Source organism: Felis catus, chromosome A1 (genome assembly GCF_018350175.1).
Source record: "Felis catus isolate Fca126 chromosome A1, F.catus_Fca126_mat1.0, whole genome shotgun sequence".
Lineage (NCBI taxonomy): Eukaryota > Metazoa > Chordata > Mammalia > Carnivora > Felidae > Felis > Felis catus.
The window spans coordinates 158,306,960-158,332,280 of record NC_058368.1 but is presented as its reverse complement, the minus strand read 5'-3'; the positions used below and the strand labels follow the sequence as shown (position 1 = coordinate 158,332,280).

At 37.5% G+C, this 25,321-nt stretch overlaps 2 protein-coding genes across 20 annotated transcripts in view; one reads left to right on the top strand and one right to left on the bottom strand.

The window, feature by feature from the left end:
- ERAP1 (endoplasmic reticulum aminopeptidase 1) overlaps positions 1–8,334 on the top strand; it is a 47,617-nt gene extending 39,283 nt beyond the window's left edge. For all 4 annotated transcript variants that reach the window (XM_023258660.2, XM_023258647.2, XM_023258652.2 and 1 more), the window contains exons 16-19: positions 725–886; positions 1,366–1,506; positions 2,344–2,425; positions 6,693–8,334. In XM_023258660.2, the coding sequence (XP_023114428.2) occupies positions 725–886; positions 1,366–1,506; positions 2,344–2,425; positions 6,693–6,848 (541 nt within the window). In that variant the 3' untranslated portion in view covers positions 6,849–8,334. The remainder of the gene's footprint in view (positions 1–724; positions 887–1,365; positions 1,507–2,343; positions 2,426–6,692) is intronic.
- Positions 8,335–9,582: 1,248 nt separating this feature from the next.
- The window catches only part of CAST (calpastatin), a 109,625-nt gene continuing 93,886 nt past the window's right edge, over positions 9,583–25,321 (bottom strand). For 12 of the 16 annotated variants that reach the window (XM_011284752.4, XM_023258666.2, XM_045033893.1 and 9 more), the window contains 8 exons: positions 21,638–21,733; positions 19,874–19,981; positions 18,502–18,594; positions 16,990–17,034; positions 16,473–16,568; positions 15,209–15,280; positions 11,091–11,156; positions 9,583–10,162 (listed from right to left, as the gene is read on the bottom strand). In XM_011284752.4, the coding sequence (XP_011283054.3) occupies positions 11,106–11,156; positions 15,209–15,280; positions 16,473–16,568; positions 16,990–17,034; positions 18,502–18,594; positions 19,874–19,981; positions 21,638–21,733 (561 nt within the window). In that variant the 3' untranslated portion in view covers positions 9,583–10,162; positions 11,091–11,105. The remainder of the gene's footprint in view (positions 10,163–11,090; positions 11,157–15,208; positions 15,281–16,472; positions 16,569–16,989; positions 17,035–18,501; positions 18,595–19,873; positions 19,982–21,637; positions 21,734–25,321) is intronic. The other 4 variants (XM_023258676.2, XM_023258688.2, XM_045033922.1 and 1 more) reach the window with 1 other exon arrangement.

Sequence of the window (25,321 nt, the reverse complement as noted above, 5' to 3'; positions counted from 1 at the left end):
TATTTGCAGATATATATATTATATATCAAATATATCAAATATTTGCAGAGTTAAAATAGGATTAGAATAATTCCAATTTAATAGAGGCAAGGGTCAGAACGAAAACAGCTATCCTGGATAGGAACAGAGGCAGTGCCTGCCATAGAGGTAGCTCCTTTGGGCCTCCAAAGTCCCTGATGGGGTGTGTATAAATACTTGCTGACACTGTCTAAGCAAAGTAGGATCTTCCTGTATTTGGAATTGATTCTTGATGTACTTAAGGACTGTTATATTTGGGGCTTAAATCTCTCCAGGAAATATTAAGCAAACAAAAAGTATACATGCTTCCATTTAAAGAAATGCTTCCAAACAGTGCTCCCGTTGGATTCCTGACCTTTGTTCATGGATTACTTCTTGAGTCTAGTTTGCATTTCTTTCTTTTGGTTTAAAAAGTGACCACCTGTCGAGTTACCAGCATCATTAACGTATGTTAGATATGTTGGTATTTATCAAAGTGGAATTTCAAGTAATGTTTTTGAGAACGGGACTTAAAACTGAATTTTAGATGCTTTCTTGTACTTCTTTCTTAAAATCTAACTGAAGGAAAGAGGTTATTTTTGCTGACATTTCCAGGCACATTTCTCTGATCACCAGGCCAGTTTATCAGCTTGTAATTGGTCACCATTATACATTCAAACACACTTCCTACATCTCAGACTCTCACTAGGTATGTTCTTTTCCGCAGCCTGCCCAGTGATGTAACCTTGGCGGTGTTCGCTGTGGGGGTCCAGAACCCTGAAGGATGGGATTTTCTTTATAGTAAATATCAGTCATCTTTGTCCAGTACCGAGAAAAACGAAATTGAATTTGCCCTCAGTATTAGCCAAAATGAGGGAAAGCTTCAGTGGTGAGTAACTCATTCGTGTTTACATGGCCATGAGGAATTAAATGACATCAGATGCTTCTGACGTTGTTTTTGTTCTCTTGGCCAGGAGTTGCCTATTCTGCTGGGAACAGTTAAGTGGGCACACATCTAATGAGTATGGTAGTTAATTAGTGAGAAGCAGGTATTAGGAAAAATATTTAAAGGAATATATATTTGTATGTTTTTAAAAGAACATGTTTAGAAATACATACCTTTAGATATACCTTTCTTATTTTCTCTTATGAACAAATGTGATTATATGAGAATGGGTGTCGTGAACACTATATAAGTGTGAATTTTTATTATGTACATCTAGCAGGTTTATTAGCACTCTAGTTGCCTATTTGGTCTTTATTATTGATGGATTGGCTTTTTTTCTTTCACGCATTATTTTATTGAAATGACTTACAACTTTTCCAAGGACTATTCGTTGTTACCATTTCTTCTCTTACTCATTTTAGGCTACTAGATGAAAGCTTTAAGGGAGATAAAATAAAAATTCAAGAGTTTCCACATATCCTTAGAGCTGTTGGCAGGAACCCGGTGGGATATCCATTGGCCTGGCAGTTTCTGAGGGAAAATTGGGATAAACTTATACAAAAGTAAGTAGTGCCAAAAATTGTGCCGTGACTAGAAAAGTCCATTAACCTGCCTGTGTTTTAGCTTTGTTTGTAAAACAACAGTGATGGTCTAAAGGGATTTTGTTTGTTTGTTTGTTTTTTATTGCAGATAGCACATAGAGATACTTTAAAAATATTCTTAGAAAATATAAAACTCAACAAACTGAGGGTTGATGGGGGGTGGGAGGGAGGGGAGGGTGGGTGATGGGTATTGAGGAGGGCACCTTTTGGGATGAGCACTGGGTGTTGTATGGAAACCAATTTGTCAACAAATTTCATATATATATAAAAAAAATAAAAATAAAATAAAAATAAAAATAAAAAAATAAATTGTTTTTAAGGAAGGCCTCAAAAAAGAAATAAATAAATGAGCACATTGCCACTTGGAAAAAAAAAAAAAAAAGAAAATATAAAACTCAGAATTTAGTGCTAACTAATGAATCTGGGTAGTCCAGTTTTCCATTCCAATCCCTTTCTGCATCTGCTGACCAATTAGCCTTCCTCTGCACAGTTCAACCCACGTCTTGCTTTAACACTTCTGCTTGTTTGAACCTGCACTTGCCTAGCTCTCATAGCACTAACTAAGCCTCTAGCACTTTCTTTAGGGTCTTTCTTTAGGGTCTTAGCATCTTTTATTCAGCTGTTGGTGTATTTATATTTTACAATGGTATGTTAACACATTGGAGGATGCGGATCATGTCATAGATTTTTTCCTGCCTAACCAGTTTTTAGTTAATTCCTGTAAAATCTATACGGCACTTAAAAACATGTTAAGTGAATAAATACTTTATGATATATCTTGACAACTTCAATTTGCAGGTTTGAACTTGGCTCATCTTCTTTAACAAATATGGTAATAGGAACAACAAATCAGTTCTCCACAAGAGCACGGCTTGAGGAGGTAAACAAAACTTTTAAATTTAAGTGACAATTAGCTAATAAATACGGGGTAGGCAAAAGGGTATGAGGAGTTAGGAATGGATTTTGTCACTTAGTAGATGTTCTTTTCAGATGCTGTGGTGTTTTGGACACCAACCAAAATCAGTTACAATAAATTATTGAAAACTATGCCTCTTTGTCAACATGTTAAGAAGTCTTAGCTCTGCCATTAAAAATTTTTAGGGCTTAAAAATTACTGGAAGCATTTAATCTCTGTTTATTCAGATGTTAAAAGTGATCATTAGAGATATAAATGCCCTATGTGATCATCTAGCTGTTAGGAAATCTGGAATCTTGGTTCTCCACTATCTAGATTCATGATTTTCTTGTTACTTATTTATATGCCATGTACTTGCAGAAAGAATTTTAGGCAACTTGTAATGTCCATATATAACAGAAATGTTAAATACCAGAAAGCTGCATGATTGACAGAAAGAGGTAACTGTATGAGGGATTTATGCTGAGGATAATTTATTGCAACTGTAAATGTATCACCACTTCGTAGCAGTCAAGACAAAAAAATGAGAAAACCATAGGAGTTATTCCTATTGTCTGGTAAGAGAGAACTGAAATGTAAAAGTTTTCCACCAAAGCAAACTTTTCTTCTGGCCTTAAACTTTGAGGAAGTGGATGTCTAGGTCATTGTTGTGTGGTGTTCCTTCTCTAATAATGTTCTCTAAAGGTGTAGAACAAATTTTACATGGCTTTAAAAATATGTTGCCTTTAGATAAAGTCTGAGAGCCTAATACTATTTTTTTTTTAGGAATACTTCCATTGTATAGTCTGGTTACACCATGATACAGCTTGATACAGGGAGAATGCTTTGAAAATCAAAAGAACTGTTGCATCCCTGATTTTCTCTAGTTTTCAGTAGTTTCATGCAGGCTTGTAAAATTGCACACAATTCAGGATTGAACTCTAGTGAGGTCTACAGCAGAGCTACTCTGTGTGATGACTGAAGACCAGTCAGGGGCTGTTAGTAGCAAGACAGCTGTCCATAGGCCAGATCTATAGCAACAAAACATTTCATTCATTCACTTGCTTATTCAAGTCTTTTCTCATTATTTCTTTAAAGACATTACATTTTTATTATAAGGCAAACATGGTTTTAGTTTCTGGGGCTATGATGACGAACAGAGTAGACAAAGTCTTGGCCCTCATAGAGCTTAAATTCTACTGGGGAATCAGTTACGGTCAGATCAACCTATGTCAGGTGGTTATATGCTCTTAAGATGAATAAGGCAAGGTAAGGAGAGAGTGGGTACGGGATGGAGCTTTGTTCTATGGAATAATTAGGAGACCTTTGAGCAGAAACCAAAGGAAATGCAGTTGTCGTGTGCAAAAGAAACATCAGGTGCAAAGGCCCTGAGGTAGAGCATGGAAATGACATCTTGGATGTCATCAGAAGGGAGAGTGTCTTACTGACAGGTAAAATGTGGGAGTTAGTTTGAGCCCTTCTCGGTCCTGACATCCAACTCCTCCCTGAGTCTTGTTGGCTCGGCTTTCAGCATATACATTGTATCTGTGCACTTGTCTGCTTTTACTCCACCCCAAGCCTTTCTCATCTCTGGCCTGGCCTATGGCTATAGCCTCCTGCGTGTCTTCCCAATTTGCCAATACCAAGTCATTTTCCACATTTAATACTGAAAATCAACCCATGACTGACTCCTCCATGAACTCTTACCTATTCAGCTTGGAATAAATCCCAAGACTTTCCTTTGCATGTGCACAAGACCATGATGACTGGGCTCTTGCCCACCTCCCCAGCCCATTTTCACATGCTTTTCTGTGTCACCCTCATACAACAACACTTGAGTCACTCAGCCACTTCCTGTTCCAGGGCTACCAGGTGTTTATTTTGTCTCTAAGCCTCTAAACTTCTTTCTTTTTCAATGTTTATTTAATTTTGAGAGAAAGCAAGAGAGCAGGGGAGGGGCAGAGAGAGGGAGACAGAGAATCTGAAGCCCGACATGGGGCTTGAACTCATGAACCATGAGATCAAGACCTGAGCGGAAGTTGGACACTTAACCGAGCCACCCAGGTGCCCCAAGCCTCTAAACTTCTTACCTCTGCCTGGCTTGCTCTTTCCCTAACTTGGATAAAGGAGTCAGTGGAAAGGCTCATTTTATCCTGTAGAGGTCTCAGATCACATGTCACCTTCCCAGACTACTCTGTCTAAAGCAGGCCACCCCCTTCCCCAGTTACTATTATAGCCTCAGTGTGTTTTGTCCACGGTGGTATATTTAAAGTAATCATAGTTTACCGCTTGTTGTTTTCCCAGCCAGAGTGTAAGCTCCCAGAGGACAGGCTTCTTGTCTGGTTCATTACCTCCTCCTCAGTGTCTAACACAGTAATTCAGCCAGAGGGATGAATAAGTGCCAAACAGTCATGAAAAAAGGGATGAGGTTGAGTCCCTGATACAAGCGGGGTTTTAGGGTCTGCACTTTACTCACATTATGTAACTACATCCTCACCTGTGCTTTGCAAGGCAAAGAGCATCCTCTTGCTACCAAAGTGAAAACTGAGTCCCAGACAAGTTAAGTTGTTTACTAAGGATCAAACAAGTTAGTAGGATAAAACTGTTTCTTTCTGTCTCTGTATCACACCACTTATTGCACAGAACATGTTCTCAAGGAGGCAGGTTTGAACCAAATGCTCAGTTGAGAGGATGCATTTCTCAAGGTAGATGAAGATAGGAGAGAGAATCTTGGGTCAAAAGAGTTGAAGGGCAAGGGTTAGCAGCTGGCTTCGTTTACAGGTCTTACAGTTTTTTGTTTCGTTTTTCTTAGTGGTACTATCATGAAGGGCTCCTTCAGGATTATTTTAAATAATTTGAAAATAGTTAAATAACTTATATTAAATAATTAGTAAAATTAATGATGTGATAGGACTGTTGTGAAGTGCCTGGAGTCATTCTTTTAGCTGAGTATGAATCTTGAGTTCTGAAAGGAGGTAACAGTAGGCTGAGCTCCAACTGAATGCAGGCCCATGAGGCATGCTGCGTGTTTTCTAGGTTGCTACAGCAGAGGGCAGGCCTTCAGCTCGTTGAAAAGTTGTATTGAGGTGCCAATTTTAAAACAAACCTGAATCATTTAATATTGGAATTTGATCTTTCAAAAGCCTATTCTTATTCCCAAATTTATAATACGATACTACAACACAGATTTTTTTTAAATGTTTATTTTTGAGAGACACATCTCAGTCAGAGAGAGCGTGAGCAGAGGAGGGGCAGAGAAAGGGGGGCAGAGGATCTGAAGCAGGCTCTGCACTGACAGCAGCAAGTCCCATATGGGACTCAAACCCAGGAACCATAAAATCATGACCTGAGAGGAAGTTGGATACTCAACCAACTGCCACCCAGACGCCCCTACAACATGGATTTTTAAGAAAATAACTGTCTGGAATCCATGCTTAATAAATACTGCATCTTGACCTAGACTTACCTCCTGTCTACAGAGTCAAAAACTTACGGATTAATGCTGTGAAAACATAAAGGACAAGGTTAAGAACCTTTTAAAGGTGAAAGAGAGTACTGCAATAGTCAATGCTGTTGCAAAGCCACACTGTTCCTCATGTGAGCTTAAAGGAGTCGATACCCAGCCATGAAACAGGGAAGGTACTTTTGAGGAGACAGAGGTGTCTTATCTGTTTGAAACCATGGACAACTTTGTGTGGATTTTATCTTGGAGGAACGATACATGAATTGCGGATTAGTGTAAAAAATTTGGCGGTTTGGGAGATTTCCACCATAACCTTCTTGTTTCTGTAATGACCTACAAGGCCAGGCCCAAGGAGAAAGACTGCACTTGTGGGGTTCAAATTGTTTTCCTTGGCAAAGAAGATACTCTGCACATTTAGCTTTTTAGATACGTTAAAAAAAAAACAAAAACAAAAACTAAGCTTGCATTGGTGTGTATATAACAATATATATTAAATAAACACACTCAAACCTTAATTATAAAATGGTATACAGTGAAGTCTTTTAGAATCTGGCAACTGGGAATAAATAAAACTGCAGAGAAAAATGCAGAATTTGACATCATGATGCATGAGCTCATTTCGTAGAGCTTAAATTTCTGTGTACACAATTCTACCCAGACACGGGGCACTGCCTCCTTCTATGTATAATTTGGGCAAATGCTGCAATTTTGGCTTGTTTTAACTAGCCTGAAAGTTTGTTTATGTAATACAATAAAACAGATTTTTAAAATTAGATTTTTCCTTACAAGGTAAAAGGATTCTTCAGCTCCTTGAAAGAAAACAGTTCTCAGCTCCGTTGTGTCCAGCAAACAATTGAAACCATTGAGGAAAACATTCGTTGGATGGATAAGAATTTTGATAAAATCAGAGTGTGGCTCCAAAGCGAGAAGCTTGCACTGCTCTAACAGTTTGTTCCTTGGTGGTTCCTGTGGTAACATTATGCTAAAATTTTGTCAGATGTGATTATTTTCAAACCAGAGATGGCTCTTTTGGCTTCTGCTGAAGATATTTTTCCATTTCCTTCTTACTCATTTGACTATTCCTGTGACAAGACGGGCTACTAAATTGTTCATCGATGGGTTACTGCTACAATGTATTTTATTGACAGGTGTCACCCTGCAATCTAAACCCAAGCGGTGGGTTCCTTACTGTAGAGGAGTTAGCTTATTTCTACCGTTTTATGTCCTATACTTAAGCCTTGTGCTTTCCAAACCCCTGCTCCCCATGTGTGTGTCATCCATAAGCTGTTTTGTCACTCTCCTTTAAAGACCTGCTGAACAGTGAACCCCTGGATCAGTGACTAAGTATGTTCCACCTTTCCCTTCCCTGCCACATGTCCAGGGGCTGACATGTAGGCACATGTCATCAGGCTTGTTTGCTGACTTCTGTCAGTCTCCCAGGAGGGCAGATGGGAGTTGGGGTAGGGGAGAATAGATGGGGGTGTTGTATTGCCCTGGTGCCCTTGCAGGTTGCCTCGGGTGGCCTCCACCAAAGCTTGGCTCCTGAGAAGCGGCCCTCTTTTTACTCAGCCTTCTCCACCTCTGCCTTCTAGTAACCATTCCTCCTCTCATCCCTCCAGGATGAGGGGAGGGTGAAGTGGGAGTCTGGCTTTTCATAGTCCTAGCAGTGGGTTCCTTACATCCATCCCCATACCTTTGTTTAAAAAACAAACCTTTTTAGAGAACTCTTCTCAATCCTAATTTGAGTGTGTGGTCTATTTCCTCAAGGACCCTGAGTGATACAGTGTCCCTCTGAAAAAAGCAGAGTACATTCAGGTCTAGAGGAGAAAGCTTTCATTTGAAGTTGAACCTGGGAGCTGTTGATACTTAGGTAGGTGATGCTTCCTCTCTCTGCTCCATATTTGGCCTAGTTTATAATTCCCCAAAACCTTGTTACTGGCACTGCCACTAAGTCATGGCAGAGTCTCCAATAAATAATGTGAAACTGAAATTATTTATATTAGCTTAAGTGTGGCAGTGAGTTGTCTTTGAAGGCCTTTATGAGTTTAACATACTATAAAATTTAAAAGAATATATGAAAAATGTCAATGTGTTCTAATATATTGTGGAATAGAGTGACATGAATGTGTTTACAATTCTCTTTTTATATGTATTGCATAGTCTAATGGTTTGAGAAATAAAACCAGGAATCACTGGTAATGTCCACCCCCAGGTATTAACCTTCTAAAAGACATGCAAAGCCAAGATTTTAATGTAAAATACTTTTAATTGTTTTGTATTTTGACTTAAACATGGAAATAGTGGTTTTCAGTTTGGTCACCTGAGGAGCCTATGTTAATTTGCTTCTGGAGAAGTCCATTTTCTAAAAAACAATATTGCTACAACAATGTGCAAATACCTTTTTGGGAATAAAAATTCTATTTACTTCTAAGCAGACATTTGCAATCATTTCCTCCTAATTAGGTAGAAGAAGACTCAGACTCTGTAGCTTAGTCTCATCATTAATTACCAGTAAACGCCCAAGTCTTGAAGACATTGCTAATGAACAAAAAGGCATATTCAAGGTACCTTTAATGTTTACTTTTACAAGCATTTCTTAAATCTCTGGATTTAAAAATATTTCTGTATATGCAGGGAAATTAGTAATACTGCAGCCATTTCCCTGCAAACACATCTGTCAATGTCAAAGATTTCATTTTGAAAAAAAAAAAGAAAAACTTTAGAAGACTTAGAAATACAGTTGAAATCCCACAGGAGCAGTGTTCATTATTTTCTTGTCAGTGCTTTGAAAAGATCTGTTTACTCTCCCCAGCACTGGCTTATATTTCCCAGAATTGGAGTAATAGAATAATGCCCGCATCTCTCATGGGATAGATACGCAGCATTTAAAGGGGGCTAAGCATGATATCCTATATGTATGTGCATGACTTTTCATGAGAATTTTGGAAGAGTTAGCAATATCATTTTATGCCCCATTATAGGTACTGTTGTTGTTTTTCCTCCCCCCACTTTCTGGACAGTATTGGTGATATTTCTCATTTTTAGAGAAGTCGGCTAAGTTCTAATAAGAACTTAAAACATATGCTAAGGAAGGCTGTGCTTTCTGAAATGAAGAATTCCAAATCAGTTTTATGACATGTACCTGATATCTTTTCCTGCATCTAGTACCAAGAAATAAAGATGAAATTATTTATCAAAATCCCCTCAAGGGTATCAGTGCTATGTTCATAAACAATTCATTCCAAAAGATGTGAGAAACCATTCAAAGTTGTATGACATCAGAACCTAGTTCTTGAATTGCTGTGGGAGAAAAGCAGGTTTTTAAATTTCAGATAGCTTTTTTTTTTTTTTTTTAAAGTACATGTTTTTATCTTTGGTAAACCTACCTTCCTTAAAGTCAGATGGTACACAGTGCATAGACTAAAGTGGCAATGGTCTAAGCAGATAATTGCTGCTCTGCTTATATGTAGCAAAATGGAAAGCACAGCTTAACACAGTAACCAAAGTGAGTTCAAGGCATATGAATATTCTAAGGATCATATTTTCTTATTTTTGGAGCTTGCTATGTGGTGACATATAGTCTGCATTTTGCTTTTCTGACTTGATTCTAGTCTTACTATGTTTTGTGCTGGCTCTAAGGTGTAGAAGTCCTAACCTCTGGCAAAAAAAGAGTACTGGGTGCAGCATGTCCTGGTCTGTCCAGGTTAATTTATTAGCAGCCCAAGAGGAGATATGTGCCCACTGTACAATATTTTATGTTTGACTTATAAACATTAACCCAAAGAAACATCAAATACAGTTCTAAAGCCCAAGAGGAGATGGGTAATGAGAAATCAGAACATTAAACACGTTCAAAGCATTGTTTTCCAAATGCTAACAATAAAAGAAGTGCAAATGGAAAAAAAACTAATGAGATTTACAGGCACTGTGTGTAGAATGTGCAAAAGTCTGCAAAGGTTTTTCTTTTTATATGTTGTTTTAAGAAACTATCAAATATATCTCTTAGAAATATAGAGTTCCCGTCTCTCCCAACTGAAGGCAATTTTTAAAAATTCAAAGTTTATCAATACTCAGTACAGTTACACAGATGAACCAGACAAATTCATTTTCTTTCTGGGAAAAGAATAACCAATGTTTAGGATGTCAAGAGTCAACAAATAACACTGTCTAGAAACCACCCAGAAAAATTTTCTGTTGTTCAAAGCCTTTTGTCCTTCAAAAGTCACCATTCACCAGCTGAAGATTGTATAGGCAGATACCTTGAAAAATTCAAAGAAAAGAAATCCAGTGAACAATACATAATTTTCTTGTTATAGGCATAGTAAATGTAACATTTACTAATAATGCTATGTAACAGCAACAAGGAATCTCCTATGAGTAAACATGAAAATGATTTTAGAAAATTCTAGAATTTAGAAAATAGAAAACTTTAACTTGGGGAAAAGTAATGAGTATACCTCCCTTGTTATCCAAAACAAAAGTAGACCGTGGTGAGAGAGAGTAACCCAATCTAACCTACATTTTTATTTTCTTTAGGATTTGGTCAGCCAGTGGTCATAAGCTTTAATGGCTTAGATTAACACCTATTCTTATATATAGGAAACATATAAGAAATATAAGGGCTCTCAAGGTACATCTCCTGATTGCCTTATCCAAACAAGTTCTTCAGTCACCATCAGAATTAAATAAAGTACTTGACTTTTGCAAAACTAAGATGAACAAAAGTGGTCAATCATTTCCTTTGCTTTTGTTTCAAAAAAAAAAAAACCCTGTAGTTTCCTCTAGACATAAGAGGTACTTGTGTTCCCCTCACCCATGTGTTGGTATTTTGGTAATATCAGTATCATAAGGACATTTCACTGTATGATGTAACAGGCTAACTGGGTAACCTGCAGTCACAAGCATCTGGGTTTCAAAGAGTCGACTAGACTTAGGTGGTCATTTTTAAGAGCCTAGTCTGATATATTAAAGAGCTCTTAATTATAAGATTACTGTTTGTAAACATTCCAGGAGCATACTATTCCATTTATTGCTTTTCGGTGAATTAACCTATTGACAATGCTATGTGCATTTTATGCCAATAGTATGAAAAGAACATGAATAAGAAGTGGGTTTAGTTTCCCTTGCCTATAAACAGGTCTGTAACAAGGTCCAGTTGTCTTCATTTACAACAAACCCTGAACTTACCAAATAGTGTGAACTTTAACTTGTATTTTTTTCATCAGCTTTTAGCTTGGAAGTTTCATCCTTTGCCTAAAAGGGAAAGCAGAACCATTACTGAACCCCTCCTTTCCTGGATTAACTATCAAAAAGCAGATCAATCATAAGATTCTTATGAGTAGATGGGCTTTTCAAAATTAAAGGGTCAAAAGATGACAAAGTGGAGGGAAATTAAATGGGCCTTTCTAAGGATTTTTCATTTAGCCCAAACTATGAACTGTTGACCTTCAAGTTTGTAAACTAAAAATAACCTTAGGTGATTTTAAATTTTTTACTCTAATTTTGTTTTTTTTGAAGGCTAGGGTTAATTGAAGAAGAACACAGGTATTATTGGATGGTATTCATTCATTTTACAGTGATTGATTCTCTCTTAATTGGGGGCACTGCTAAATATGGAGTTATTAAACTTCATTTTGACCATGTACTTTGTATAACTGAAATTAAATATGTGTTTGCTTATTTAACCTATTTGAGATGTAAGTTCATGAGCAGCTAATCATCAATCTGGTTTCCTATATCTTTTATGGGTTTCACTTTTTTTTGAGGTTATAAATTGACATATAAGCTGAATTTACACTTTAACATTATTCTAAATTTTACTATATATTTGCCTTTCCAGTGAGATTTGTACTTTCGTAAGTTTCCTGTTACTAATTAGCAACCTTTATTTTCAGCTTGAAGTAGTTGCTTTCACATTTCTTGTAAGGCTGGTTTAGTGCTGATGAACTCCATTAGCTTTTCCTCATCTGGAAAACTTGCTCTCCTTTTATTCTGAATGACAGCTTTGTTAGGTAGAGCATTCTTCATTGAAGTTTTTTTTTATTTCAGCACTTTGAACAGGTCCTGCTACTTCCTCAGGCCTGCAAAGTTTCTGCTGAAAATCTGCTGATAGAGACCACTGGTTTTCTTTTGCTGTGTTGAAGATTCTTTCGTCTTTAACTTGGGATTTTTAAATTACAATGTTACTTGGTGTAGGTGTCTTTAGATTCATCTTTTTGGGGGATCTTATGGGCTTCCTGGATCTGAATTTCTGTTTCCTTTCCCAGGTTAGGGAAGGTTTCAGCCATCATTTCAAGTAAGTCTGCTGCCCCTTTCTTTACCTCTTCTTCACCTGGGACCCCTATACTGTTAATGTTTGCCCATATGATGTTGTCCTAGAAGTCCTTCAACCTATCTTCACTTTTTTTTCCCATTCTTTTTTCTTTTTACTGTTATGATTGGATGAGTTCCACTGCTATGTCTTTATGTTCACTAATCCTTTCTTATGCTTCACCGACTGTTCAATTTTTCAGTTCACATATTGTATTCTTTGGCTCTGTGACTTCTCTTTGGTACTTTGTCATTACTCTCATCTCTTAAGTTTTCACTGTGTTCATCCACTCCTCTCCCAAATTTTGTGACCATCTTTGTAATAACTATTATGTTGACTGCTTCATCAGGTAAATCATTTAGCTCCATTCTGTTAAGGGTGTTTTTTTTTTTTTGTTTTTCCTGAGGTTTGATCTTTTATTTGGAACCTATTCATCTATGCTTCATTTTCCTTAACTCTGTATTGGCTTCTATGCCTTAAATAGACACCTCTCCTAGTCTCGCAGGAATGTCCCCACGTAGGAGATAAACCCTTTTGTTCAACCCTGCTGTAGCTCTTGGCTGTCTCTCAAACCTCTGTGATAGGCTGCTTGGACAATTTTATTTTTAGTGGCTCCTAGTATTTGAGGGTGTGCCAAGATCTGTCAAGGTCACAAAAGGGAGTATCTCTGTCAGCACCTAGATTGAAGCTGATTAGAAGCCAATTCCTTACACAGAACTCTTTAAACAATGCACACATATACAGGCTGGTGAAACCACAAACTAAGTCCTGCTGACTGCCAGAGCCCAGTCATCTAGAGGGGTCCCTTGGGTGATAGTCACAAAAACCGGGTTTTCAGATGAGTGTATTAAACTGCTTTCCAGGAGATGCTGATGACCTGAAGTGAGGAAGAGGGAGACGGGAAAGATGGTGTCCACCAGCCTCTGTCCTAGAAAGTATTTAAGCAGGCCCCTAGGGGAGTGTTAAATAAGATGCCTGATCCTCAGAGGCCAATGCATAACATAAGCCATTACACCTTTCACAGAAATTCTGGGCGCTTTTCAATTGGTTGGACTCTGGAGCGGGTGTGGCTGTGGTCTCAAGCCCTTTAAGAATAGTTCTCAGATCACTAAAGCCTTGTGGGTTTTGTGGACACAAGCCCTATTGGTTTTCAAAGCTAGATATTTGTGGGATTCTCTCTGATGCAGGTCTTAAAAGGTAGGATGCCAAATATGGGGTTTAAACTCTTTGCTCCTCAGGAAGAAGCTGTGGGTTTTGAGTTCCCTTTTGATTATGGGTCATGGTGCCTACAGTTGGGTTTACAGTGAGATTGTGTTCCTGTCCCCTCATTGCTTCCAGTTGGGCTGCTCTCATCTGCTAGGTAAGTAAGAGTCACCCAGCTAGTTTTGGGTTTTTGTTTTGTTTTTTTCTCTCCACAGGGCATTGTTCCATATGCAGCTGTAGATTTGGTGTGTCTGTGGGAGAAGGTGAGCTCAGGATCTTCCAAGGTCACCATCTTGATTCTTTGAGTTTTGCTATGGCTAGAGTATTATTTTTAAAGCCGTATCTTCAGTTTCTCATTACAATCTGGGTATCACAGTAATAACCCTTAAATCATATGTTCTTGGAATGGGAAACGTTCTAGAAATTGTCTAATCCAACTTGCATTCCTTCTGAGCACAATATGAATAATTTTGATAATAAAATCTCAATCATTTGTCTCCATTAATGCCCAGCTCTAAGAAGTGGGACCCTGTAACTTTTTTAAGATTTTATTTTTAAGTAATCATTACATCCAAGGTGGAGCTCAAACTCGCAAACCCAAGATCAAGAGTCACATGCTTCACTGACTGAGGCAGCCAGGTGCCTCTGGACACTGTAACTTCTCTTCATTAGTCTTACTACATAATTTTTCAAGTTGCTCTAGAAAGTAGAACTAATAGTTCTCCCTCCAGGTGGCATCTAATGAAAATTCTGGATATAAATTCTGGATATATATTCTGGTCTTCTCCAATTTTGTATACTGCTTCTGTGTTCTAAAATTTATACAAACCACATTCCCTGGTGTTACCCTCCCCTCCCCCACCATGAACTTGCTATGACTTTTATAGTGAATCATATATCATAAGTTGTTGACTTTTTTTCTTAATGGTATATAAAGTAATCGTTTAGTTTATAACTGGCCATTTAGATTTGGTGAAATACAGTATATGAATCTGTCTTGCCAATGTGTTATCCACAAGTAGAAAATGTGCAGTAGGCAATTTCAAGTAGTGGTATGAGTCTCTGGAGAGGAGAAGGTGTAAAAAAAATTCACCCTTCCCAATATTTGCTATAGGTGTTTGAAGATTGGTGAAGGTATGGAAGGAATGGGACTATAGGCAGAAGGGCTTCTAAGTTTGAGAATTGCTTTTAAAATGGCAAAAGAACTGGAATGTGTTTACAATACAAAGGAAAAGTAGATTAAAAGGTTGAAGATACTAGAGAGGGTGATTATTGACCCCTCAGAAAGAAGGGCCGAATCAGGGCAAGCGGGAGAGAGGATTGGTCTTTGGGTAGGTGGAAAGGGACCTTAGGGATTTTGTGCAAGGTGGCCTCATTTTTCTCTCTAAAGTTGAAGGCAAGGCTATTTGCAGACAGTGGTGGGAAGTGGCTGAAAGAGGGTTTTGGGAGGGGAGGGATCCTACCCTGATTATCGGCTAGCACAGATGGCTGGTATCACAAACTGTACAATTATGGTGGGGTCTTCCATACTTTGTGTGATAAAGGGGGAAATGCAAGAAACTTGAATTGTGTTAAGAATGATCATTTAGATTTCTAAAGTCCCACATACTTTTATAAAGTAAGTTCCTATTTTAATATCAACTTCTTTACCAAGATATGCTACAGGATAGATAGTGCTTAAACTATTATTTTATTCTAAATAGATTCCAGTTAGAAACTAAATTGACTAAAAGGATAAATCCCACTCCATGTAATTTCTAAGCTAATATATAGTATATTTAGTGCTTTTTACCTTTGCAGAATCCTTTGCTTTACCCCCATTCTTGGGTGCTTTGGAGCTGGGAGCAGTTGTCTTGACTTTGTCCTAAAGCAAAGGAAACATCATAAGGTTATTGTTATCATCAGTCCCTCTAACAGTTAACTCTGGGCTGCAGTCAAATCAAGTGTAATTAAAAAATGGAAAACTTTGAATATACATAGAAGTGTTTAAGTTGGGAAGTAAAAACGCTTAAAAATACAGTGGAAAATGTGGGTCACAGTGATGTTCTGCCAATTTCCATGAGGAATTTTGGTCATCAAAACAGAGCTTGCTTCTATCAGGACTGGGTTTTATGTGCCAATAGAGCAAGAATGAGATACTGTTTTCAGTGTTATGGAAAACAACTTTAACAATGAAATCATTAGAGAAAGTTCCATTCACCAAAAGGCATTATTTATCCAGGAATGAGAAATAGGATGCTGAGGTGGTCTAGAAATTAAATCACCCAATATGGGGAGGACTGACAATTCAGTGATGGGGAGAGGTGTTTAATAAGAGCAAAACAACAGCAAACAGATCTGTAGTTATCAATTCTTCTGAAAATAACAAGGAAGGGCATTAATTCACTTTTCCTTCTATTTGACTTAGATATGCCACACACCTGTTGCACTACATATTTTTCTCATTCATCTTTAATCACATGTTTTGAGTACCTGCTGTGTCCCAGGAATTTTGCTAATGCTGACCACGGCTGCTTTGTAAAGTGCACAGCTCACCGGTACAAATACACAGGCAAAGACCTTCCCCCCCAGGTGAAGGAGAGCATGGAGGAGAGGCCCCTGACCTTGGCCTGGGAAGGGAGAAGCAGTAAGAGCTGATGCTTGAACTGGGTCCAGAGGGAGGGAGTCAGCCAGCTGGGCAGGGTAGAAAGGAGAGGGAATCCCAGAGGGCAACAGCCATGAGAAGGTACAGTGCAGGGAGGGACTGCTCTCATTTTAAATGAACACAGACAAACAAAAATAAATAAATAAACGAACACAGACAAAGCATTAGTGTCAAACTCATTAGTGTGGAAATCAAACATGGTGGCTATAGAGATTATAGAGCAACATAGAAAACATTTACGAAATAATATTGAGAATGTTTTACATATGCACTTGAATTACTACATTAAACAGATACATATGGAAAAAGATGGCATCATTGCCATTGATGCTATGGCATCATTGAATTCATTATGTAGCCTACAACTCTATGTATTCACACAAAGAAAGGCCATGTTAAAGTAGCATAGTACCTTCTCTGCTGTCTTCTCTGAAGTTTCTGTGGGTGTAGGACAGCTGTCAAAATCACCTGAGAGGGCATCGATGGGGTCTTTGTCAGCTGCAGATTTCTGAGATATTAACAAATAACCATCAGTGAAGGAGCACAAGGCAAAAATACCATAAGGGACATTTTTCCACATCACTAAAAATATTAAAAGAAAAAGGAAACCTTGCTGGCATTCTTTTCCTAAGAAACTAATGTACAATAAAGGAGATATTAAAACATGAAAATCCTTACACATTTACTTTCTCCTCTTTTATACATGTTTGCTTAGTATTCTGAGCCTCAATTTTTCTATCTGAAACATGGAACTGTGAGGGCTAACCAAGAGAAATCACACACACCCATTCATACATGCATGTCTTCACATCATTCCAAGCACAGGGTAGCCATTCAATAAATTTCAGATTTCTAAAATGTAAACTAAAGTTCAGCTAGAATGAAAAAAAAAACCTTTCCTTATGGGAATATGCTGCTATGATATTTACCTTTGAGTCCTTGGGTTGCTGTGTAGGTGGCTTTACGGGTTTGCCCTTAAAAATGAGGCAGGTTATTGGTTAAACATAGATCTTAGTAAAAGTTTACTTAGGTGCAGCCAGTAATTGTAAAATCTATTGTCTAGTGATCTGAGATACAACAGAGTATTGCTTTGCAGTAACTGATAAACCTCAAGAAAGAGTCTGGTTGTGGAAGAGAAGGGAAGGAAACAATTATTAAGGAACTTTCTGCCATCATATGTTAAAATGCTACTTAGAATATTATTAAAAATAACCTGTGTTTTTCTTTCTTATTTATAAAAGATTACACTTTGGAATGATTTGAGGAGCTGGAATGGCATATAGAGATTTTTTTTTTTTTTTTTCCAGGATTACAAGTACAACTCAGCAGGGACTTTACCCATCTACAAAGGCAAGGGTTTTAATACCTTTCCCACAGAATACAAGCAGGGTAAGGCAGTATTAGCAAGGCAGGGAGGCTTCTAGCACGATGCAGAATTGCTATCTTCGGGAATACTGAATGCAAGCAAGGAGAATGGATTTCTGTAATAAGAGACACTGAAGGTAACACTCTTCAAATCAGGGCATCCTCAAACCCACCAAATGAATCAGTATAGAAAGAGAAGGATGTAACCTGGGCTTCCTTGTTTCTCTTTGAACAGGCCTGGAAAGGTTCTTCGTCATATAACTGACTTGCAATGAGGAGCCAAAAGGGAAGGATACAGCCCCAGCTGACCTAAGAAAATCTGGCTTTATGTTAGAAAGAGAAGGCCAACGGCTTTTTTTCTGATTTTTTTTTTAAATATCTATTTATTATTTTGAGAGAGAGACTGAATGTAAGCAGGGGAGGGGCAGACAGAGAGGGAGACACAGAATCTGAAGCAGGCTCCAGGCTCTGAGCTGTCAGCACAGAGCCCGATACGGGGCTGGAACCCATGGACCAAGAGATCATGACCAGAGCCACACAGGCACCCCAAAAACTTGATAGAGCATATCTAGATCTAGAAATAGGACTTGTGGTGGGGAATATAGTATTGCCTGTCCTTACTCTGAATAGTGCTGGTGGTAGTGTAGAGGAAGACCCCAAGTCATGGAAGGGCCTTATTTATCTGCCCTATTAAATCAGTCCAGTACCAGCTGAAGTCAGACACTCAACCGACTGAGCCACCCAGGCACCCCACAACTATCATTTTTATAGCCTTTTCTTGCGAAGAAAATTCATCTGTGTACTGCCCTGGAATCACTGTTCAGCACTGGTGAGTGACTGAACGTTATTCATCTCTACGCCACAGCACCCAGCACAGTGAACATCATATGGTATTGGTTCAGATGAATATTCAACAGAATTCTAGACAACCTGTTCATCAGAAACACATTAAAAGCACTCAGTTGTGTTACAATTTTATGCTATTGTTAAAGTGCACCTCCTATTCATTTCAACTGATATCTGAATTTAAGAAGCTTTGTGATATATATCCAGCCTAGACATTTGCCTTCATTTACCTCATCATCATTATCCAGGAGGTGTCTATATTCAGGGGGGATGGTGTCATCTCTTTCTCCCAGCTTGTCTCTATGTTCAGCTTTAGCTTTTTCCTGCAAACATGGAATAGATACAATATTTTCTCCTTCACTTACACAACACTTGTAGCACTCAGTGTTTATTGTACTTTACTCAGGCAAAACAGAATTTTTATTTTCCAAGTAACAACAAAACGGATGACTTCAACAGACTTCAACAATAGTTGATGGAAAACAAAGTAAACTCAGGTGCTTCTCTAGGTCAATCCACACCTAGATTGTGTGAGTTTCTACCTTGTATTTTAAAATAAATGATGAAATATTTATCCTTAGAAACGATGAAAAGAGATAAAGCCCAATGGTATAAACTATCTTTTGTCTTTATGTGAATTTCACTTTTTAAATAAAAAGATCAAGTCTTCGGACCTTGATATTTAAAGGTACAATACTTACAACTTGGATGTGCATGAGCAAACCTCGAGGGGCCAGCACAAGCAGCAAATGGCATAGCAGGGAGTACCTTTAACCCTCCCCGAATCCTCACCTGTCTGGGGCATGTCTGGAACTGGTTCAGTGACATTCACTCCCCACCACCCCCCAGCCACCAGTAGGAGAGAACAGGCTTTATTTTTCTGCATCATTATCATTTCATTTTTCAAATACAGGTGAAGTTCACATCAATATTCCTGTAACACTGGTGGAATTAAGACTTCAGGATCCTTTGAAATGCCCTGGGACATTCTGGGACATGGATTTGGGTGGCTAGTTACTTCCAGGTTTCAAGGTGAAGGGGTCATTTAGTACTGTATATTGTTAGGAATAAGCATTTACTCTTGTTCTAGAAGGTGGGTGAGGCTAACAGTGTGTGCCTTGCTGACATGCTTCTCCACAGTGCTTACTCCTGGCTTAGCGCTTCATTTGGGGGTTTGCATGCAGTGTTAATGGTGGCTCAGGAGGCTGATAGGGAAAACTCTGGCAATTAGGGGACCTCTGCCCTTACATGGACCAAATAAGTCATCCTAAAAATGCCATACACCTGATATATACTTATTACCAGATAAAACTAAGAAAAGTTAATGTGGGAAGAGAATGAAATTAAAGTAGAGCAGCACTTCTCCATCATAACTAAGTGTGGTCTCGCTAACAGGACATGTGCCTGAACCTGTGCACTCGCATAGTCCTCACTGAGGAAATAAATACAACAGACTATAGAGAAGGAAAAATGAGACTTAAGTCATTCAACTGTTCACTGAAATGCCAGATGTTTGTTTGTTTTTCCTTTTATGTGCAGTGTAGGATATTCTATGCTTTAAACTTTAAATTTCACTTATTAGTATATACATATTTTTTTTACCTTGACCTTATCCTCTATTGGTTTGTTCTCATCTGGATCAGGCTGCCTTTGTCCTAGACTGTCAGAAAGTTGATCCAAGGCATCGTCCAGTTCCTTGTTGTCGCCCTGCTAAAAAGTCAATCTGAATTAGTCGCTGGCTAGCAAAATCAGGTCACCTACTGGAATGTGGGCCTGCCGCGGCCAATAAGACCTCCATCAACTCATGAGACTTTGACCAAGGAGATGGGTAGAGTCGTGGAAGGTGGCCCTTGGGTAGAGCTCCTTCTCCCTAATCTCTCCTTCTCCACACTTCCACTTGAATCCCAGATGCCTTTTTCTTAAAAAAAAAAAAAAAAAAAAAAAAAAAAAAAAAGACTCCTCCAAAAAATAGGGGGTTCCCAGTCTGATTTGTTGGAAAATGTGCCTTATGATGAGTTCAGTGTATGCAACACAACTGGTGACAGTCTAATGTCCCTAGGAAAAAAAAATACATGAATTACGGTAGCTTTTTTTATTCATTATTCACCTGTATTCATTTAAGTAAAGATAAAGATGTACACCTAGTTTGAGTGATATCTTTAGGTAAAACATGAACTGAAATTAGACTTTCCAATGGGAAAAGTGATGGGAAAGGTGTTCTAAAACATACTTGTGAAAGGCATACAGGCTTTGGATTGCAGATGTTGACCAATCGCCTCACCCAAGGCAGAACCCCTCACCTCAGGATTAGGAGCTGAAGCGTAACTGGCAGCCTGAATTAATAATGATTCTTCCTTTCTGTGCACAGGCACATTCATCATTGTGAACACACACACACCCAGCATTTCACTGGTTTTAAGTGTTTCGTTGGAGCTCAGGATTATAGCTCTTAATGGAGGAGCTACCCACGGCTGAGTCTGGGCTTTGTCATTTGGGCCTCTGGATATTTTCAGATGATCCTGAGACTGACCCAACGGGATGAAAATTCATTCAGAATCTAAGACTACAGCACTAAGTAAGCTTTGATGCTACATCAAAAGGAAAGTAAGCGTAGCTGACTTCACTAAAGCTACTTCCTCTCCATCTAGCAAATGAGGCACTTGTTCTCAACCAAAGGAGATGGGGATCTGGTTTAGGGCGATCTCTTTGATGTGCTGCGGTCTCCTCGCCTCGATAGTGTATAATTTGGTACTGCACAGAAAATTAATCAAGGAAGTCTGGGAAAGCTTTGGTCCCACAGCCTCGCCTCAGGACATGTAAATAATTAAAACAATATTGATGCTGAGGTTTTCGTATTGCTAACATGAAAAGGACAACGTTTTACTGGTGTGAATGAATGGGAGGAAAACTGCTCTTCCATGACATGCTTGAATTTTGGGGAGAAGTGGCTCGAACACTGAGCAATTCCATAGAATAAACTTGAGGTTAAATAATAGGTAGTATTTATAGCATGTGTCAGGAAAAATCTAAAGGAGGAGAAAATAATCAGGAAAGCTAAAGGATTTTTTTAAATCTAATAATTCAAATAAATGTGCAATGCACACTACTGCTCTTTCAATTCTAATAAAGTAGCAATAATATTAAGTTCCAGGGAAGTGTGTGAAATATTTCATAAACACTCTTTCATTTAATTATTTCAGATATACTGTCATCTCTCCAAATGGCTAGTCTTACACCTCTTCTAAAACAGAAAGTGCTTTATCTTCTCAACAATTTTGTTTATTTTCATTTACTCTAAGGCAAGGGTCCTATTTTCTTCCTTATTTTGTTGTTGCTGCTGCAAAAATATATTTCTATGTTGCTTACCACATGAGGGGGCGGGCCAGCAGAGTATGTGGTTGGAGCTGGGGTTTGGGAAACCACTTCAGAGATGGCAGCAGAAAGGTTAGCTTCTTCAAATTTCTTTAAAAAGAAAAAGAAAAAAAAATTATTACATACAGTATATTACACAAAACTATGCCCGCAATGCCATTGCTTAAATACAGTTTTTAATACTTTATTATTGTTTATTCTCTTCATCCAAATGGATGCAAAGTAACACATAATCTTTTGGGGGGAAGAGACAGAATCTCAAGCAGGCTCCACATCCAGCACAGAGCCCACGATGAGATCATGACCTAAGCCAGAAATCAAGAGTCGGAAGCTTAACCCACTGAGCCACCCAGGTGCTCCTCAAAGTAACAAGTAATCTTAATTTTTATTCTATTTCCTCCTCCATAGTTGCAGTTTACACAATCTCCTGATTTCTATTCCTATTTATTATTCCAAATGTTCAAAAATCTCATAACGACTTAAGAGTTTCATGGTTTATTTACATGTTCTTTGGTGTACATTTAGGTTGTTTGCAATTTCTCAGCTTTCTTCTTTGTTAATTACTCTGTAGGAGTTCTACCAGTGGTTCTTTTTCTGGTGCTGCCTACATTCCACCAGACTGCCCCCTCCACAGTTGCTAGAAAGTCATAAAGCTAAAAGCAATGAATTAAGCATGCTTGTTTTCCATGGCCTTCCTTGCCTCAATTAGATATTTGTTACATATTTTTAATTTTGATATGAGATGGATAATGATGTACAAATGTTGCTTTATACTTGTTAATATGGTGTGAGGTTTGTTTTATTATTTTTTCTTAATGTTAAATAGCATATTATTCCAGAATCTTTCTGAGATTATGATTCATTCTCCTTTTAAAAATATACTAAATCTTTTATGTTCATTTCTTAATTTTTCCCATTAAATTACAGCTTTGTTTTCTGATGCAGAATTGAATTGATCATTATCATGTAAATCAATCCCTGCATTTAGTTGGGTTAATCTTTCCTAGAAATATTGAAAAATGGTTTTCAGTATTTTTTCATGTTTTTATGTCTTTGCTTTTCAAACATATTTTAGAATAATTTTACTGGGCTATACAAAGTACCTTATTGCTATTTTAATTTAAAAAATAACTTATAAGATGACTAGAAAGAATTGTCATGACTCTTTTCAGACACTGAGTCAGACTGTCTTAGATATTTTAATTTTTTCATATTCTAACTTTTCTGTTCATTTCTTGTATTGCTCTTTTCTTTACACGTCTGACATCTCATTTTAATCGTATTTTCTAATCTGTTACTGATGTACACAGCATACACAATGTTAACTACATATGTGCTCTCTACAACTAGGAATATCTGCAAATACACAAATGTTCCTTTTTAATACTTGTCATTTCTTTTTCATGTGTTGTTAATGATTGTTCACACAACATTAAGCAGAAAAGATAATAGAATTTTTTATACTGTGTTTTTAAAGGAAATGCTTCTAGCTTAACTCCAAATATTTGATTCTTGAAATTAAATAGATACTCTTTAATACATTAAGGGATTGTCTACTTTTGAAAGGTGACATTTGAAATACATCTTCTATATGGATGTAATTGATTATTCTTATTTGATACACTACTATGCTATATAAATTCTAATATTAAATAAATATTTAATTTCTAACTGATAAATAATTATTCCTTTAATAATTGTATATTATCTTTGTTAAACATTATATATCTACAGATTTAAGTGACTTTAGTTAACAATGCTATATTGATCAAGTTTTAAGATTAGGACCATCATTATTTGTAGAAGCAACTATGTAAGCCATATTTTTGAAGATATGGTTATGTCACATGAGACCAACTGCTGTTAAACACTTAAGAGTCAATTTTAAACTTCTCTTGGAAGCAAAGTTTGAAAACAGTTCTATTGTCTTCAGTTTTTCTTTTGCTTAGATTCTATGAATTGTGTTTTACATTTTGTTTTAAAAAACTATTGTACATATTGGTTTTTGATCATTTAAATTTAAAATTTTAATTTTACTGGTAACTTTTCTCTTATTTCTGCCAATGTTTTATAAAATGTTAGTCATTCATAAAAACCAACTGTTGGCTATAAATGATTAATTTGATTCTTACATTGATTTATGCTATTTTAATAAGATTTTTTTTCTCTTTTACATTTGTTGGTATCTTAAAAAATTTTAGTTATTTCAAATCAAGCAACTATGAGCCATTTTAGTCTCAGGCTGCTATTTTCTTTTTTTCTTTTTTCTTTTATTTAATTTTAAATTTATTTATTTAAATTCAAGTTAGTTAACATACACTTAACTGGTTTCAGGACTACAACCCAGTGACTCATCAGTTACATATGTGCTCATCCCAACAATGGCCCTCCTTAATGCCCATCACCCATTTAGCCCATCCCCCCCCCAACCTCACCTCCAACAACTCTCAGTTTGTTCTCTGTGTTTAAGAATCACATATAGTTTGCCTACCTCTTTGTTTTTATCTTATTTTACTTTTCCTTCCCTTCTCCAATGTTCCTCTGTTTTGTTTCTTAAATTCCACATACGAGTGAAATCATGTGATTTGTCTTTCTCTAATTTTGCTTAGCATAATACACTCTAGTTCCATCCATGTTGTTGCAAACAGCAAGATTTCATTCTTTCTGATGACTGAGTTATATTCCATTGAATACATACACTACCTCTTCTTTATCCATTCATTAGTCAGTGGACATTTGTGCTCATTCCATAATTTGGCTATTGTTGATTGTCTTGCTATAAACACTGGGGTGCATGTGCCCCTCCAAATCATCATTTTTGTATCCTTTAAGTAAATACCTAGTAGTGGAACTCCTGGATTGTAGGGTAATTCTATTTTTAATTTTTTGAGGAACCTCCATGCTGTCTTCCAGAGCGGCTGCACCAGTTTGCATTCCCACCAACAGTGCAAGAGGGTTCCCCTTTCTCCACATCCTTGCCAACATCTGTTGTTTCTGGAGTTAATTTTAGCCATTCTGACAGGTGTGAAATGGTATCTCACTGTGGTTTTGATTTGTATTTCTCTGTTGATGAGTGATGTTGGGTATCTTTTCATGTGTCTGTTAGCCATCTGGATGTTTTCTTTGGAAAAGTGTCTATTCATGTCTTCTGCCCATTTCTTTACTGGATTGTTTGGGGGGGGGTGATAAGTTTGATAAGTTCTTTATAGACTTTCCATACTAACCCTTATCTGATATGTCATTTGCAAATATCTTCTCCCATTCCATCAGTTGCCTTTTAGTTTTGCTGATTGTTTCCTTCGCTGTGCAGAAGCTTTTTATCTTGATGAGATCCCAATAGTTCATTTTTGCTTTTGTTTTCCTTGCCTCTGTAGACATGTATAGTAAGAAGCTGCTGCAGCTGAGGTCAAAGTGGTTGCTGTCTGTTTTCTCCTGTAGAATTTTGGTGGTTTCCTGTCTCACATTTAGGTCTTTTATCCATTTGGAATTTATTTTTGTGAGTGGTGTAAGAAAGTGGTCCACTTTCTTCTGCATGTCACTGTCCAGTTTTCCCAGCACCATTTGCTGAAGAGACATTTTTCCATTGGATACTCTTTCCTGCTTTGTCAAAGACCAGTTGGCTATACCTGTGTGGGTCCATTTCTGGGTTCTCTATTCTGTTCCATTGATGTATGTGTC